The sequence below is a fragment of the Nanorana parkeri genome, unplaced genomic scaffold, assembly GCF_000935625.1.
Source record: "Nanorana parkeri isolate BGI_ZX_2015 unplaced genomic scaffold, ASM93562v1 scaffold167, whole genome shotgun sequence".
NCBI classification, from domain to species: domain Eukaryota; kingdom Metazoa; phylum Chordata; class Amphibia; order Anura; family Dicroglossidae; genus Nanorana; species Nanorana parkeri.
In genome coordinates, this window is record NW_017306435.1 from 771,639 (window position 1) to 788,726 (window position 17,088).

At 42.5% G+C, this 17,088-nt stretch overlaps 1 protein-coding gene across 1 annotated transcript in view; it reads right to left on the reverse strand.

The window, feature by feature from the left end:
* Positions 1 to 17,088, reverse strand: part of CSPG4 (chondroitin sulfate proteoglycan 4) — a 180,041-nt gene that overhangs the window by 6,607 nt on the left and 156,346 nt on the right. The window contains exons 9-12 of the mRNA XM_018554634.1: positions 8,596 to 8,791; positions 5,852 to 5,983; positions 5,221 to 5,387; positions 4,953 to 5,136 (exon numbers count right to left, since the gene is read on the reverse strand). Of these exons, the coding sequence (XP_018410136.1) occupies positions 4,953 to 5,136; positions 5,221 to 5,387; positions 5,852 to 5,983; positions 8,596 to 8,791 (679 nt within the window). The remainder of the gene's footprint in view (positions 1 to 4,952; positions 5,137 to 5,220; positions 5,388 to 5,851; positions 5,984 to 8,595; positions 8,792 to 17,088) is intronic.

A 17,088-nucleotide genomic window follows, 5' to 3' on the forward strand; every position in this document is an offset into this window, starting at 1 on the left:
CCCCCCCTTATCCACGCCCATGCTGCCCAGTACAAGATCACAAGGGACAGAGCAGTCTCCAGCTGTCCATCTACTAGCTTTGAGAAGTGAAAAGGAAGGAGGAGCAGAGAGCAGGGGAATGACTTGCCCTGCTGTGTCTGTGTGTTTGTGCAGACACACATAGCTTACTAGCACGCACAAAGGCGACTCCATAGGACCCTAAAAGGGAAAGGAGCCACCCTAAAGCAGGAGATCAGGGCCAGTGACCAGGGGACCAGAGCAGCATCCATTGTAAATTATTCAATCAGCCCTTCAAATAGTTTAAAAACCTTCTGAATTTAATATTACATTAGGACCAGTGACGTGCGGTACCATCGGTGCTTGGTAAGGCATTCCCCCGCCCCGCCCCCAGCACACTGAAGCCATGCTCTCATCCTGATGAAGTCCTGCCCCCAACCCGTTCACCAACCAAGCTAGTGTAAAGGAGGGAGGAGGAAGGGAGGAGACAGGGTGGAGCCTCCCTGTCCCTCACTTGCTCGTCACTGGTGAGGCATCGAGATCGATGTCCTCAAGGGTTTTTATTTTTTTCCATTGGACAGCTTGGACCAATGGTGCTTTGCCATTGGTCTAAACCATCTACAGATCACAAGCCTCTAACACAAAGTTGAGGCTGTTGCAGCTCTCGCCTCACTAAGTTAGGTTACACAAGCAGTGGAGACGCCCACTGCTGTGTAATCTAACTTAGCTGTCAAAAGCTGGATGCAGCATGCCTGTTATGCTCCGTCCATGACAGGTTACACAGCGTGGAGGCTTTCTCCTCTGTGTAACTTGTTACAAGCCAGTCTGAATGGAGAAAAAGCTGTCAGCTTCAGACTTGAAGCTGACAGCTTTTTCCTCCATAATACTAGGTGGGGCTCTGCCTCACCTGCCTCCCCTGAACCGCACGCCCCTTATTAGGACTGGCTACCATAGCATGGTTGAAAGTAAATGCAGAGAGCACCTCTGTCCTATGTATGTAACAACAGTACCAACCTCTGCACTGCTGCCTCTGAACTGTCGCTGGTTGTTAATAATAACTGAAGCGTTTGCAGTTGGAATAAAAAAGGATATTTCCCAATGAGTGATTATCATACAAGAGTAGTCCGTCTACTAAACTAATAGAGGCAAGTATCAAGCATCACATATTATCACATAGGGGTCTATTCACGAAGCAGCCGAAGGATCTAGCCGTAGCATCGGCTGATCCTTCATCTAGCTTCGGCCCCAGGACCCCTGCTGTATGTGCTAGTCACTATAGCCCGTACAGCTCCCGAAGTCGGCCGAGCAGCTCAGTCGAGCCGAAGGCATATGCTTCGGCTTGACTGTGCCGAGGTGAAAGCCGAAGGTGGCCGACAGCCTGCTACTGATTCCTGGCGGAGCCAGTCATCATCTCACGGCTGGCTCTGGCCACTTGCACAGACAGATCAGCGTCCCTGGTTACCTGCGAGTAGCCTGCCGGAGGTTCGGCTTAGCAGATCCAGATGTTGGATCGGCTTAGCAGATCCAGATGTTGGATCGGCTTAGCAGATCCAGATGTTGGATCGGCTTAGCAGATCCAGATGTTGGATCGGCTGAGTCTAACTCCTTCTGCACTTCGGGTTGGCTGAACATGCTGAGTATTTTCGACCGACCCGAAGCCAGCCGAACCCACCCGATGTACGGCTGATTTCCGCTGATATACGGCTGGAATCAGCCGTGTCAGCCTGAAGTGAATAGCTGAACAGCGCTCGGCTCACTCCGCTTCGGGTCGGTTAGTCACTCGGCTGCCTACGACAGTATAGTGAATAGACTCCATAGAAGCCAGCCTAGGTATTCATCTAGATGTGTTATCATATGATTCCCTGGTAACAATGATGTGATCTCTAGCAGTATTGCCCGGTCCCATTGCAGTTGTATTTAAAAAAAGCTACAAAAGTTTCCCAAATCAAATCATTTTTTTTCATGATCCTGCCTTCAGCAAAAAGATTGGTTCTGGAGGGTATTGCTGTGTGTGCATCATCATCTAACTTCCCATTGCCTTTTCTATTGCTTTGTAGAATAAACTTGTCAGGGTTTCAGGAGAGATTGCTTGCACATGGAGTTCCCTTTTGATATGCACAATAATGTTTCTACTGATCTTCAAAGGATCAGAAAATATTTACATTTATAGGTTTCAGCAGCTTCAGCAGATAAACCTGCTTTTATGCACTGCAGATGGCATTTGTGGTGAGGGGTTTAGTAGCGGACATGGATTTCCTGGAGCAAATGTGTAATTTACAAATATTATGATAGATATAGGGAATTTTATGTAACAGAGGCACGTTGTGACTGAAAAAGCAAATGAAGTCTCCTAATTCTATGAATATAATCTTGTCTACATACATATGTATCTTCTATATCCTGTAAATTACATAGAATACAAAGCCACAGGGAAAGAGTGCTCTTATAATGTAAACAGGGCTGACCAACTGCGGAGTAATGAGCTGGTGCTCAAAGCATGTTATGTTAGTGTTTCAGTGTGAAATAGAGCCCCTGACTGCTGGCAATGAACAACACAAACCTTTTCTTTTTTCTCCTCAGTTTTCATAAATCCAGATGTTGGGGTTTTATGAAACATCACAATAAGTTGTAAAGTGAAAAGCTATGTATATACCTTTTTAATGTGATTTTAACTATAATTGATTTTTTTTTTAACTGGAGAAGTGTTCATGCTACTTCTATAAACCAGTCAGATGTTTTTTTTCTCTCTCTGTAATCTGCTATAGTGTCATGAGAGCTGAAACTGAGGGGTTATTCACTATTGAGGCGGTGTGTAATGACTCACCGCCGGGCTTCCTGATACCGGAAGTATCGGGAGCATTTGCTTGTTTACAGATATCCCAACCTGAAAAAACTAATTTCACGGAGGTGCCCATTCCCCTCCCACGTATAGCAGGGAAATCAGCAGATAGCAGAGGAGGTAATGCTTCCCCTGCTATCTCCTGGGTTTTTATTTTGTATTCTGATGGCAATAGCAATGACAGAACTTCAGGTCCACCTCTGCTGGTTGACAGCAGCAGTGGGTGTCGTGGGAGTGGGCTCCCCCGTCAACAGGTAGCATGGAGCTGGCTTCCTGGCTAATCAGGAAGTCGGGGGCGGGTAACGACTTGCACTCGAGCTTCCTGATTGGCCAGGAAGTCAGCTCCATGCTTTCTCGTTACTTGGTGATGAGGAGCATGGAGGCGGCTTTCCAGCCAATCAGGAAGCCGAACAGCGTGTAATGAATCGGCTTCCTAATTGGTCGGGAAGCTGGCCAATCAGGAAGCCAGGCGGTGAGCCATTACCTGCCCCCGGCTTTCTGATTGGACAGAAAGCCGGCTCCATGCTTACTTATCACCTGGTGACGAGGGAGCATGGAGCTGGCTTCCTGGCCAATCAGGAAGCCGGGTGGCATGTAATGACATGCCGCCCGGCTTCCGATTGGTCGGGAAGCTGGCTAATCAGGAAGCCGGACAGCAAATCATTAGCCGCCCGCAGCATCCTGATTGGCTAAAAAGCCGTCTCCATGCTTCCTCGTCGCCTGGTGACGAGGGAGCATGGAGCTGGCTTCACAGCTAATCAGGAAATTTCCTTAATGGGACTTCCAGTATGGGTATTCGGTATCGGTGAGTACCAAAAAAAAAATATATCGGTACTCGTACTTGATACTCAAAAAACGGTATTGGTGCATCCCTAGTTTAAGTATATGTCCAGCCCAAAATGTATTTTCTTAGTTTTGAGTGGGGCAGGCTGAGAATGTATTTCAGGTTTTCACTGCTATCTGGTTTTTATTCTATCCATTAGAAAGATTTACACTTCCTGACCTGCTATCAATGTGTTACCAAACAATGTGTTACCAGACAGGACATGAGAAGAACTGTCCAACTGTGACACAGATGGAAATAAAAATGCTTTTTTTTTTCAATAGTGCAAGGAAAGGCTAAAACCCCTATCAGTGTCCCTGTTGCAGATTTTATTCATGTCCTGTTTGGTGACCCCATTGTCAGCAGGAGAGAAAGTGAAGGTAAATATCTCCAATGCACCTGTAATGCAGTAAAAACCTAGCATGAGTTCCAAAACTTTCCCATGCTATTCGCAACTAGAAACATTTTGGCTTGGCATACAATTTGATGCACAGTTTAAGGCAGGGGTAGCAAACCTCCGGCCCTCCAGCTGTGGTGGAACTACAAATCCCATGAGGCATTGCATGATTCTCACAGCCACAGACATGACTCCCGAAGAGAGATGCATCATGGGATTTGTAGTTTCACCACAGCTGGAGGGCTGGAGGTTTGCTACCCCTGGTTTAAGGGCTTACTGCATGGGTAGGGCTTAAGGCATAAGTTAAAGCAGTTAGATAGTTTTGCTTTTCCTATTGCTACTAGAAATGTTGTATGTTGTGTACACTGACTGTGGTTCCTGTGCAGAGTACACACTCGGCTCATTCTTGGCAACTGGCCAAGAATGATGGTAGGTGCGGTATAACTCCTGTGCACGATTGTGACGCTGGATTCAGAAGAAGCAGCAAGCGAAGGAGCAGTGATAGTGAGCTGGTCCTGCCATGCTGGAGGAGGGCTAAATACAGTATTAGGTAAGTGTCTCATAATGTGCAAGTACCCTTGCACATTATGACAAGAACCCCACCTCATTGGTTTGCTTAAAGGTTTAAGTGGGGGTAATATAAATATTAGGGTTAGGTGTGTGGGTCAGGATAAGTGTTGTGAGGAGAAGCAATATAGGACCAGTAGATTCTGCAGTAGAGCTGTAGAATTCATACATGTTAGCTCCATGAAATCAATAACTAGCAATGCTGAGAACTAATGTAACAAACTTTTCTTATCTCCAATGTTTACAAATCACTCCATCTGAGATCATATGTGAATATGGCCGGCCATATGATATACACTTTCCCAGAAAGGTGCACCTGTATGTCTTACCTGTGTTTTTCCAGAGTTGTGTGTGCAGTTGCGGACATGGATCCTTGAATGTTACTGTCACATTAAAGATATAATTTTGGGATATGGCCTGTGGGGACTGCACATGGAATGAAAAGTTATCTTGAGTAATCCAAAATGGAGATGGACTGATCACATGCTGGTAATATATTAAACCTTCATCTATCTGTAAATGAAAGAAAACATGCTGAAAATCCTGGAAACCGAAAGGAATGTCTAGATTAGTTAAGGAAAACACACAAAGACTCACTTCTGCCTGAGTGAAATTAGTCACTGCTGGCCCTTCAAGATTTCCTTGATGTCTGATTTGACCAATCTGTGGAGCATTTTCAATATGATACACCAGATCAAATGATGTGCTCTTGCCATCATTTGTCACTGCGTTCAGGTGCTGGCTGGTGATCTGTTGCAGGGATCCTGGTATAAGAGATATTGTTTAGAACATGCGTTGCCTGACATATATTATTTTATTACAGGGATCTATATATCTCCAACAATTATTTATTTATTTTCTTTCTCTAAATTCCCTTATCCTTTCTTAAACTTCTTTACTATTTCTCCTTATTGCTCTTTTTGCGCCCTTTCCTTCTCCTTCTGCACTCCTTTTTACTTTAAAATACGTTTATCGTTTTAAAAATTGGATGGCAAAGTTCAATCTTTATTACCCACATGCTTGCTGCCAGTTTCTGTTCTCATCTCATGCTCTACGAGGATGTAATGTAGGCTGTATGATTGAGATATTTCCTGCTATGTTTTGTATTACCTGTCACTCTTTCTGTCATACCGCTAACTGCCTTAAACTGTTAATGTAGCACTTTATATACTGTACATTTGAATATATACTGAATTCTCCTGATGTAGAGAATTAAATCACCACTTACGAGGACATACTATGAGGTTATGCATTGTCTGCATTTGGATTGTGATTCGTGTGGCTTGAATGTGGAAAAAGTGTTGCTCTGATTCATTTTCTCCATCAGATACTTTGAAGAAGAAGCCACCATCCAATTCTCCTGTGTAAAGTGAAAACATAATAATAGTCACTACCCCTGAATGCATTTCCTGGCTGCCTGTTTCTTAATCTTGGTCACATATTTGCATTTACTGGCCTTTAAACACATTAAATCTGCCACTTAATACCCCCATCTTTGTGATATTCAAATGTTTATTTTTTCTCTGGTTACTCTTCAAAGTCCCAAACTGTCACCTACTCATCCATCCCCCATAGTATTAGATTATCTGCCTAACACTTTCCTGTCTTCCCTTCTTATTACACCTTAAGCCCTCGTTCACACCTGAACGTTTTGTAGTGCGTTCTACGCTCGACGAACGCTCTACAAAACGCTCAAAAATATAAATCCCATTGTATTCAATGGTCTCGTTCCCACCTTGGCGTATTTCCGCCTGTCCCTAACGCGCTACAAAAGGGCCCACGCCTGAAAAGGTACATGTACTACTTTGGGCCGTTTTGTTGCGCGTTTCCATTGGGATACAGCCAAGTAGCCTTCGGAAACGCGCGTTTGTCGCGCGACTTTTTTACTGCGAATCGTGGTAAAAAACGTGTGACAGACGCGCATATGCAATACGCCTAGTTGTTAACGAGACCTTACCACCCACACTGTAGCCACCTGCTCAGTCCCAGCCAGCCACACACAATTGGGCTGATTTACTAAAGAAGATAGGAAGCTTCACACAATAAATTATGCAAAAATGTATGCAAAAATGTAATGTAATTATACAATTATGTTAACAGCAAATTCTGGTTTGCTTATTTACTCTGCACATGATTGGATAATTAAAGTGAATATTCATACAATTTATTGTTAGAGGATTCTCATTTCCTTTAGTAAATAAACCTCAATATATACATCTGCAAAAACCCAAAGTTGCCTTAAAATTCATAAAATTGTTCCTTTACTGTTCACTCATAATTTCTTCCTGTTGGTTGTCTTACCACCCTCTTCTGCTGAAACACCCACCCCTGTTGCTATTCACACACTTGACTGGTACCAACCTTTAGTCAATAAAGCAGATACAACTCTACTTTTCTGATCCCCTGACATTTTATTTACAAACGTTTAATCATCTGATTTTTATGTTTTAGGCCTTCGTCATGTTAGATTATCTGCTAGCACTTACACACTTTGCATAAATATTTATTCCTCCTGAACTTCTCCACATTTTGTAGTATTTGTACCGAGTTTTAAAATGCATTGAATTGAAAGTTACATAACAGACCTACACAATAGTCCATAATGTCAAAGTAAAAATGAAACTAGATTTCCAAATGATTTACAATTAAAACAACCCTCTTGATTGCATACGTATTTAAACCCTTGACATTCAAACCTCTAAATAAGCTCTGATGCAAGCAGTTGCCTTCAAAAGTCACATAATTAGTTCATTGATTAGTTCAGTTCTCCTGTGAACTAAACAAACAACATCATGAATACCAAGGAACTAACATCCCCAGGAGCACCGGTCAATCCATTATTTACATAATGTAAAGAATATGGCACAACCACACCTCAGCCTGGATAAGGCCTTTCACCATAATTCAGCTACAGGGTAAGAAGGGACTTGTTTAGGAAATAATTTAGAGAAGCAAGCAAGAAAAATAACGGGAAAGAATCTGCAGGGTCTACAGCTGAGAAACCATTGATGGGACAACTATAACCTGGAAATTCCACAAAACAGTGCTTTATGGAAGAGCAACAAGTAGAAAACATTGGTGAAAACCTCATTTTAAATCTCATTTGGAATTTACCTAAAGGCATTTGAGAGACACAGCAAGCTTGAAAAACATTTCTCAGGTCTGATGAGACCAAAACGAAACTTCTTGGCTTAAACTTCTTTGTGCAAAATGCTGTATGTGTCAGAAAGCCAATACTGCTCATCATGCTGAGCACACCATACCTAAGGTAAAGTATGGTGGTGGTAGTATCATGTTGTGGTGATGCTTTAATTGGCAGGGACTGGGAAACTGCTCAAGATGTAAGATGCAAAATTCAGGACAATTCTAGAATCAAACCAGTTTCAGTCTGCAAGAGACCTCAAACTGGGGTGGTGGATTACCTTGAAGAAAATTACCAAGCATAAACACATAGCCAATGATACTCTGGACTGGTTTAAAACTAAGAGCCTGAATCTCGTAGAATGGCCCTATCAAAGACCAGATCTCAATCAAGTTGAGAATATGTTTGCAAATTGCTTCACCAATGATCCCCATCCAACCTGAAACAGCTAGTACATTTTTTTCCAGGAGAATGGGATAAAATTGTAGAATCCAGATGTGAAAGGCTGGTAGAGACTTAACCCCTAGAGACTTGCAGCAATAATTGTTGCCAGCCATGGTTCTACCTAAGACTAACTACAACAATAGTTATACAACCAACACATATTGTTAAATTATTGTTTGTGCCCCATGTAAATGTATTTTGCACCTTTACACCATTAAAGTGTTAAGTAGTTTGTGTAAACCAAATGGTAAAATCCAAATTCCAGGCTCTTACGCTAAAGAACAGGCTAAAGTGTGTTATAAATGTATGCTAAGAACTGTTCTAAAAGTGAATCCACTTTAGTTTAGTGTTCCAAAAGATCTGCAAGGCAAACAGCTGTTCCTCACCTTTGTGCATGAATTGCACCATCCCTTGTTCTAGATCCTTCTGTGAGAAACTAGAAAGCGTCCCAGGGAACCCCCTTACAATCACTTCTCCATTGGATGGTGGAAGGAAGGAATATATCAACTCTTCAGGTGATGAGTCATCATCAATACTTTGCAGGACTTGTGGGGGGATGATATCAGTATTACCCTCCAGAATCTGTGGTGATAAGTCATAATAAGGCATTGTAAATACATTTTACATCTTAAATGAATGCATCATAAAAACCTACAGAATATATATATACTGTGATCCTACTCCACATATAGGACATACAATATGACAGTATTATATTTTTTATTATAAACCAAAATATTTGTACAACTGTATTTGAATAACATGCATCTTTCCCCTGTCCTAACCTGCTATCTCTCACTAATGATATCAAATATAAAGTCTATCAGTATATGCTGTTTGTCCCTCCACACACCTGTATCAATTCACCGTCTGCTCCCTAGGCTCAGATTTCCAGGTCAGTTTTCATTTTTGGCTCACATGACGTGTAAGAGGTAGATAACTGATGGAAAAGTGGGAGGGAATGAAACAAGCCTTTCTTCTGACTCCGTAAACAAAGTAATAAGGACTTTACACATGGATAAGTAGATCTTTACACATGGTTACAGAAGGAAAAATCTTAAAAGTGAACCTGTCACACTAAACTCGAATTGCCTGTCAATTGACGCTACAATTGAGGAACAAGCTAATTTGCTCTATAATGATAAGCCCAGCTAAATACAATGACACTAGGCAGTGACACACGGTTATAAACCAACGCCAGCCAAACTGAAGTTATGTATTCCAAATACAAGGGAAAGGAAAGGGTTAAAGTATATGTCCAGCCATTTAAAAAAAAGTTTTGCATAGAGTGGGGAAGGATTAGAACCCACGTTTGGTTTTTACTACTAAACTGGGCTTTCACCAGACAGGAAGTGAGGGAAAATCTGCAACACAGACACAGAGAAAAATACAAATTTGACAGGGGTTTTAGCCTTCCCCTGCATAACTAAAAATATTTTCATTTCTGTCTGTGTTTCTGTTAGAGTTTTACCCTTGGTTCCTCTCTGGTGAAGCAGTTGTCATTGGGCTAGTATGTGAGGGGACATCTCTCTAACAGAACAAACGTCCTAGATCCTGTAGCACTTCTTACCAGAAATCCCAGAAAAAGTTAAATGGGTGCTCGGAATGACAGCGGATGGCGCCGCACTCAGAACAACTTTGAATATAGATGTCACTAGCACACCAGCACAACAAAAACACATGGGTCAGTGCAAATCTATTTAATGATATGTCACTCTCTAACAGAGTCCAAGGTAGCAGCAAAAAACAGACAGGGATTCTAATCTTTCCCCACTATATCCAAAACTAAAAAAGAAAAGTTTTGTCTAGACATACATTTTAAATCCTGGTAATGGGCAGCAAAAGGATACTAGTGATGCATACTATAGACCAGTGGTTCTCAACCTGTTTAACCTCGGGACCCACATTTGTCCTCAGTCATTAAGTCGCGACCCAAGTTGCACTGCAATGTTCCCTGTTGCGGTACTGCGCTTTCCGGTGCAGGCGATCAAACTGTGAGCAGGAGGTGTGTTTGGGTTGCCATTATGCAAATTGGAGTGGATCCTCAACCTGGGGTCCAGTGTGGGCTGCTGAGCTGTGATGGAGCTCCATCCATATGTGTATTGCTTGTAAAGCTCCCGTGTGTGCCCGTAGAGGTCCCGGGAGCCAGAAAGTGATGAGCTGTAAGCAATGCACGTATGGATGGAGCTCCCTCGCGGCCATAGCCCCACCTCAAGTCGACACTCGGCACCGGGCTTCATATTTTTGAATGGCTGCTCCGTGCGAGAACTGACAGTGCTTCTCTAAGGGGAGGACAAGGATACTCTCACCTAGAAAAGTGGAAGGCATGTGGCGACCCACTGGACATGGGCGACCCACCAGTTGAGAACCATGGCTATAGACAATCAGTGATTTCAATACACAGGCTCCATGGGAGTGTAGATGGAAGTTCTGAGGTGGTAACAGCAAGGAGGTGATACATATTTACATATATCTGTTTCATATGTGATTTATGATTTCCTAAAATTCTAAACTGTAAAGGGGAATTCACTTCAACAATCAAAAGTACTCCCTGAGCCCAGCCGAAGTGCCTTCTGGTGTTCACATGCTACTGTCTTAGAGCCTCTGATTGCCAGTCACCTTGCATATCACCAGATGTAAATGTAAACCCAATTGCTAAAATCTCATATCATTTTTAGCTGGCTAATGTAATTTCAAAAGTAATTTTTTATATTTTTAAATCATCTGTCTTCACTAAAATATTACCTTGTGAAATGCCAATTCAACTGTGTACTTGTGTTATAAAAATATGTCTCTTCATGGTTTTCGTATAAGATATGCCTCCCTTTCGAGCTAAATTTTCTTTGTATTTTGAAAATTAAGAAAAACTATTGATTAAAAAAAACACACCTGGTGATACTGCCATTAATCTTTGTTCAGAAAGAAGAAAAGGTGAAAGCAAGTATTTTATTTATAGTAATGACAGTTGTTTATGATACACGGTACTTAGCAAACAAAGGGGGTTATTCACGAAGGAGCTGGAGGATCCAGCTGTAGCTTCAGCTGATCCTTCGGCTCTCTTCGGCCGGCCGGAGACCATTGGGACCGGTGTAACTGAAGGGCTGCTGTACGGGATATTTACGGGCTATTTACAATAGCCCGTACAGCAGCTGAAGGCGGCTCAGCCGAGCCGAAGGCATATGCTTCGGCTCCACAGCCGAAGCGGGGGATACGGCTTGCCGAAGGCCGGCCGTAAGCCCCGCAAATGACAGCTGGGCGGACATCAGCCTGAGATCCACTATGGATGATATCATTAGAATTTATTGACAGGTGCAATTGACCTGCAGTTGATTTTTTCTGACCCTTCTTAAAGGGTATCTGTGGTGAACAACTAAAAATAAATATGTATTTCTATATTGAATTTCTATTGCATAATATACAGTATGTTGAAATGGATACTTGTTGCCTCCATCAGAAGCCATAAAGGTGACAGCACGAGAGCACATCTGGTAGACAGGGACAACGTGCTGTCACCCTACAACCAGAAGTGCCTAGACAAGGACCTTCATGGCAGGATTACCAGGTATTATTGTAATGAAAGCTGCAGATTTATATATACTGAAAATGACATACATTAAAATGTGAAAGCTTAAGTGAGATTTGAGTGATTTGGTTAACATATAAGAGCGATGTAGGGCAAAATAATCAATAATTTCCTAAAATAATCTCCTGTATTTTTTTCAGATATAACTAATCTTACTGACATAAAAAAAAATCACAAAAGTACATTTTACTCATACTTTTAGCTCACAAAGAATTTCCTGCATAGTCATCAAACATTATCTGGCAAATAAAGCTCAGAATTATAAAATGAAAATGACTGAATGACCTTCTCATGTAGACAGAGATAAATTATATTTTGGGCCAGTGTATTTCGTAATAATAATATTTCAGCCATGGAAAACAACAAGATTAGGAAAGAGTTGAACAGGCAGAATACATCCGAGAATATGGTCACAGCTGATGATTTCTGTTAGCAGAGATGTTGTTTGTAACATATTTTTGGTTTATTCACTGCTAAACATTTATTCAACCCCACAAGATATGCTTCAACCTGGCCACACCTTGCAATGTGGTTGTACAATCTCCTTTCAATTAAACAACTAATATTTTCTGTTTCATGTAAAGGTCCCCCAACAAGAAAAGCTCTAACTACATGGGTGGTCAGTGGAATTGCCTCCTAATGAAAACCCTTTTTGCACCAAAACTGCAGTCTACTACTATCTGTTTTCCCCTGCTCTGATGTGATGGCAGCATTGTGTTACAGGCAGAATGTTACATTTGTGTGCCTGCTAACTCAAGGCTTCTTTGAGTCTTCTCCTTATTTTGGCCCATGCTGACTTGGGCAGGTGAATTTAGCAACAAAAAAAGCCTAAACTTTTGTTGCAAATTTTCACTGATTCACAGCAGGATGAAAATTGATAAATTAATATATGGGAATGTGAGTATTTAGCACAGGGTAGGCAGCCTTGGCACTCCAGCTATGGTGAAACTACAAAGCTCCTCATGTGTCTTTTTATTACAGGCATTTATATAGTGCCGACAATTTGCACAGTGCTTTACATTGTGCACATACACATCAGTCCCTGCCCTCAAGGAGCTTATAATCTAAAGGTCCCTATCTCACATACATACATAGAGGGACAATTTAGACAGGAGCCAATTAACCTTTCAGCATGTCTTTGGAGTGTAGGAGGTAATTGGAGTACCCTGAGGAAACCCATGCAAACACAGGGAGAACATGCAAACTCCTTGCAGATAGTGGACCTGACCAGGGACCCTAGTATTGTAAGGCACATGCGCTAACCACTACGCCACTGTGCTTTCCATCTGGGAGTCATATTTGGGGCTGTGTATTGCAATGGCTAATGGGGTTTGTAGTTAAACCACAGCTGGAAGGCCAAGGTTTCCTACCCCTGATTTAGCTCCAGAATGGAACCTGTGACCCCTCCCTCCTCTACCAAGCCATTGCTGCTATGGTGGCAGCTGCACCACTATGTGCATCCCTCTCTACACCCTCACCTCTGATAAGTGGTCCTGCTTTCTGACTTATAGAAAATAATAAGTACCTAACAATTACTGACACTGACAGAGAATCTACCCTTAATACCCAAGCTTATGGCTGCATTCATGATCGTAACTTGACGCAAACAGTCTGCATCCAGGTGTGGTCATCTGCAGGAAATCACAGGCTGTGTGGTTACTTGTAAACAGCTAAAGGGGGTGGCAGCTGTCATTGTATTGTACAGTGACTCCGGTTCATAGCAGATTGCTTGAGTGCCACAGAGGAATTTGTAAGACTCATGCGATCGGCCCCATTCGTAGGTGTGAATGGGGCCCATTACCTTTTTAAGCCTTCAGAAATAAGTCTGAAGAATGAGTTCATAGTTAATCTGTTTTTTTTTATTTATTACAGCATTCCTAAAAAAGTATATTTTTAAAAGAATCACATTAGTGTGTGTTAATGTTTAAAAAAATATTGTTTCCATATATAGTTGGTCTATCTATCTATCTATCTAGACAGCCATACTTGGGCATTACCTAAGCAGGCTTTCCTTACTGATTTGTAGTGCTGCACCAGTGGTATAGCATAGTGGTATAGGGCAGTGGTCCCCAAACCCCGGGCCGCAGACCGGTAGGGGTCCGTGGATCAAATGGTACCGGGCCGCGGGGCCCCACACTGCCGACGGGCTTCACAGTGAGGGGGCGGGTCCTGTGACTCACCTCCCCTCCCGGCCGCGTCCATAGTAAAAGGCGGCGGGAGGGGAGGTGAGTCACAGGAGACGTGACTGCAGGTCCAGGGTAAAATTATCAAACGTTGACCGGTCCACGGCGATAAAAAGGTTGGGGAGCACTGGTATAGGGGACCTCAACTGCAGGGACCTCAACCCTGATATCACCAAAGGACCACACATAATACTCAGTATATGTAATACTACAGAAGACTGTCTGAGTACATACCACAGTAGAACGTCAAAGCCTATGGACATGCTGCAGGTGTGGTTGGAGACATTGTTACAACAGACTGCTTGAGATCCTTGCTTTTTGCAGTCCCTTTACAAATCAGTGCTCCCACTACTGAATGCGGGGCTCCGAGGTCATACAACAAGTACCAAAAGGCTGCAGGCTGGACCGCTGGGTGCTACACAATTCATATGCTTTTCCTTTCCTTCTTTTAATGCATGTAAAAATGTGCATGTCACATCAGACATTATTTCCAGTGAACCATGTGCGCATGTGTTTAGGTACTTGTAAGTATTCCTCCTTCATAAGCAGACATGCTTCTGATACTTTTGCATTGTGATTTTGTTTTTGTTATGGCTATTTGACAGGTAAGACACCTGAAAATAAAACTAAACATGAAGTAAAAATATCTTCCATGGACTTTGAGGCCTGTGAACTCTTCCTCTGTGGGAAATCCCTTGCAGCAGAGTTTACCTTTCCTGTCTTCCCTGTCATGTGGGAGTTTAAAGGGAAGTAAGCAATCTACACACAGTGAGAACAGGAGACCTCTAGTGCAGATGAGGGTAATGACATGTTTAAATTCATATCCTTATTTTATCATTCCCCACATTTACAGAGTAATAACAGGTTTAATAACATGTGTTTATTGAGTACATCAAGTAAATTCTGCTTTTAGTAAGAAGGTGCTAACAATGCTTAAATCCTGTATGATGATAATAATAGTAATAAATTGTAGGGGAAGTTGAAATACAGCAGTACTACATAGAACTTTGTACAGCTAAAGAACAATGTACGTTCAGATGTGTAGCCAGCTTCAGGCAACCTTCCAGCTCTCACCGGTGCAATAATAGGTTGTGCAATGATTGAATACACTGTGGGCTAAGCTGTGGTATTTATACAGTAATAATGACACCCTTTCAGCATCAATTTGCTGCCAATCAAAGACTGATCAATCAATTTGACTGGCTAAGGCCTTGTTCACACCAAGCGCGGAGCAGGTGCAGAGCAGAGCAGTTACAGACCGGAGCAAAACTGCGTCCAATGTATTCCAATGGTATTTTTAGCTCCAGTTCACATCACAGCGTTCAGTTCCAGAGCAGGTAAAAAAAACTGCAGCAGGCCCTATTTTACCTGCTCTGGAACGCATGAAAACGCATCAAAATAGCCTGGAGCACACTGAAAGCCCATTTTAAACTAAAAAAAATGTTTAATTTTTTTTAACCAAAAACGACCCTGAACGCATCAAAAACGCAGCAAAAACGCGGCACAACCCACTGCACTGCGCGTGCAGAAACCTGAGCGGATCTGCTCAGCATTTGGTGTGAACAAGGCCTAACTAATAAAGCTGTCCATAGGCATAAGGCCTGGTTCACACCTGGGCGTTTTACAGCGCGTTCCTACACGCTGTAAAATGTTCAACATGTGAAAACCAATGATTGCCCATGGGCATGGTTCCCACCTGGGCGTTTTACAGCAGGAACGCGCTGCAAAACGCCCTACGCCCAAAGAAGTACAGGAGCTTCTTTGGGGCGTTTTGCCGCACGTTTCCATTGGTATTCCCGAGTGTGGATCGGGGTTAACAAAGCGCTAACCCCGAGCCACACTCGGGAATACAGGGTACAGGTCTTACCTTGTCTGCGATCCCCGCTGTGTCTTCGGCGGCTGCCGACTTCCAGGTTCCGTCCCTTGCGAGCGGCCGCGTCGCAGGGGGGCGGAGCCGGCGGGAAGTTTAAAAGTGAAACTAAAAAAATATATATATTTTATAGATAAAGTCTATGGGTTATCAGGTGGGCGTAACTAGAAATCACAGGGCCCCATACAAAATTTTGCTATGGGGCCCTGTGTGATTTCTCATAATGCAGATATACAGGTATAAGTTTGTGAGCACAGGCATGCCTAGGCATTCTTACTTACCAGGAACAGGAAATATGTTGCTACTTTTCGGATGGAATTCAAGACAAAAGGTACATTTTTTAGGGTATTGTTTGGGCACAGTTGACATTTTTAAATGTTCCCTATTGCATAGCAGAAATTCACTTTTTGAGTTCAGGTCCACTTTAAGATAACTGGCATACAAAAAAACTTTTCCTATGAAAGTGTAGTCAGTGAATGGTTAAGCCGTGCTTCTTAAGTGTTTTGTGTGTGGTTCCTGCCAAATGAGATGCTGTGTACATATCACATGGGGATGTTGCTAGGAATGAAACAGAGTATAATTTTTGGCCAATAAAACATTGAATTACCAGTTGGAGACTTTACTTGAGGAGCAATGAGGACATCCAGTGTTTCATTTCAGGAACTACATGTGTATTTATAGATCAATCTGGACTAAGCAATCCATGGAAAACAACCCACTAACATAGTTAACTTTTTCCTAGATAAGGTGTTGTATGAGGGAGGCGTACATCCACAGGAGGTGCACTCTACAGAAATTTTCACCACCTTAACCTGCGTTCATGCATTTCCCCACACTTGTACCAGTTACACGAGGGCAAGAAATGAGAGGTTGTATATATTACCAGGGCAAGAAGCAATATAAACTTGAGAGCTGTTCTAATCCTTCTCCACAATACTAAATAAATGTGTTTTGGTTGCTGTACCCTCATCAGAAAGACGCCAGCACTTTATTTCCTTGTGGCAATCTATCAATGGAACAATAACTGGGATATATCTCCACTCATATATATATAGGTCCCCCGGGGGGGGAGAGGGAAAGCTGTTTGCTGATTGGCCCAGCATTTTGCTGCACTTTGACATTAAGAACACTAAGGAAGGAATGATTAAAATGACGGCAGGGCAGAGTAGCATGGAAAAAGGTAATACCCAGGCAAACTCAAAAAAATAATTGGTAATAATTAAAAAAATATAAAACAGCTTGA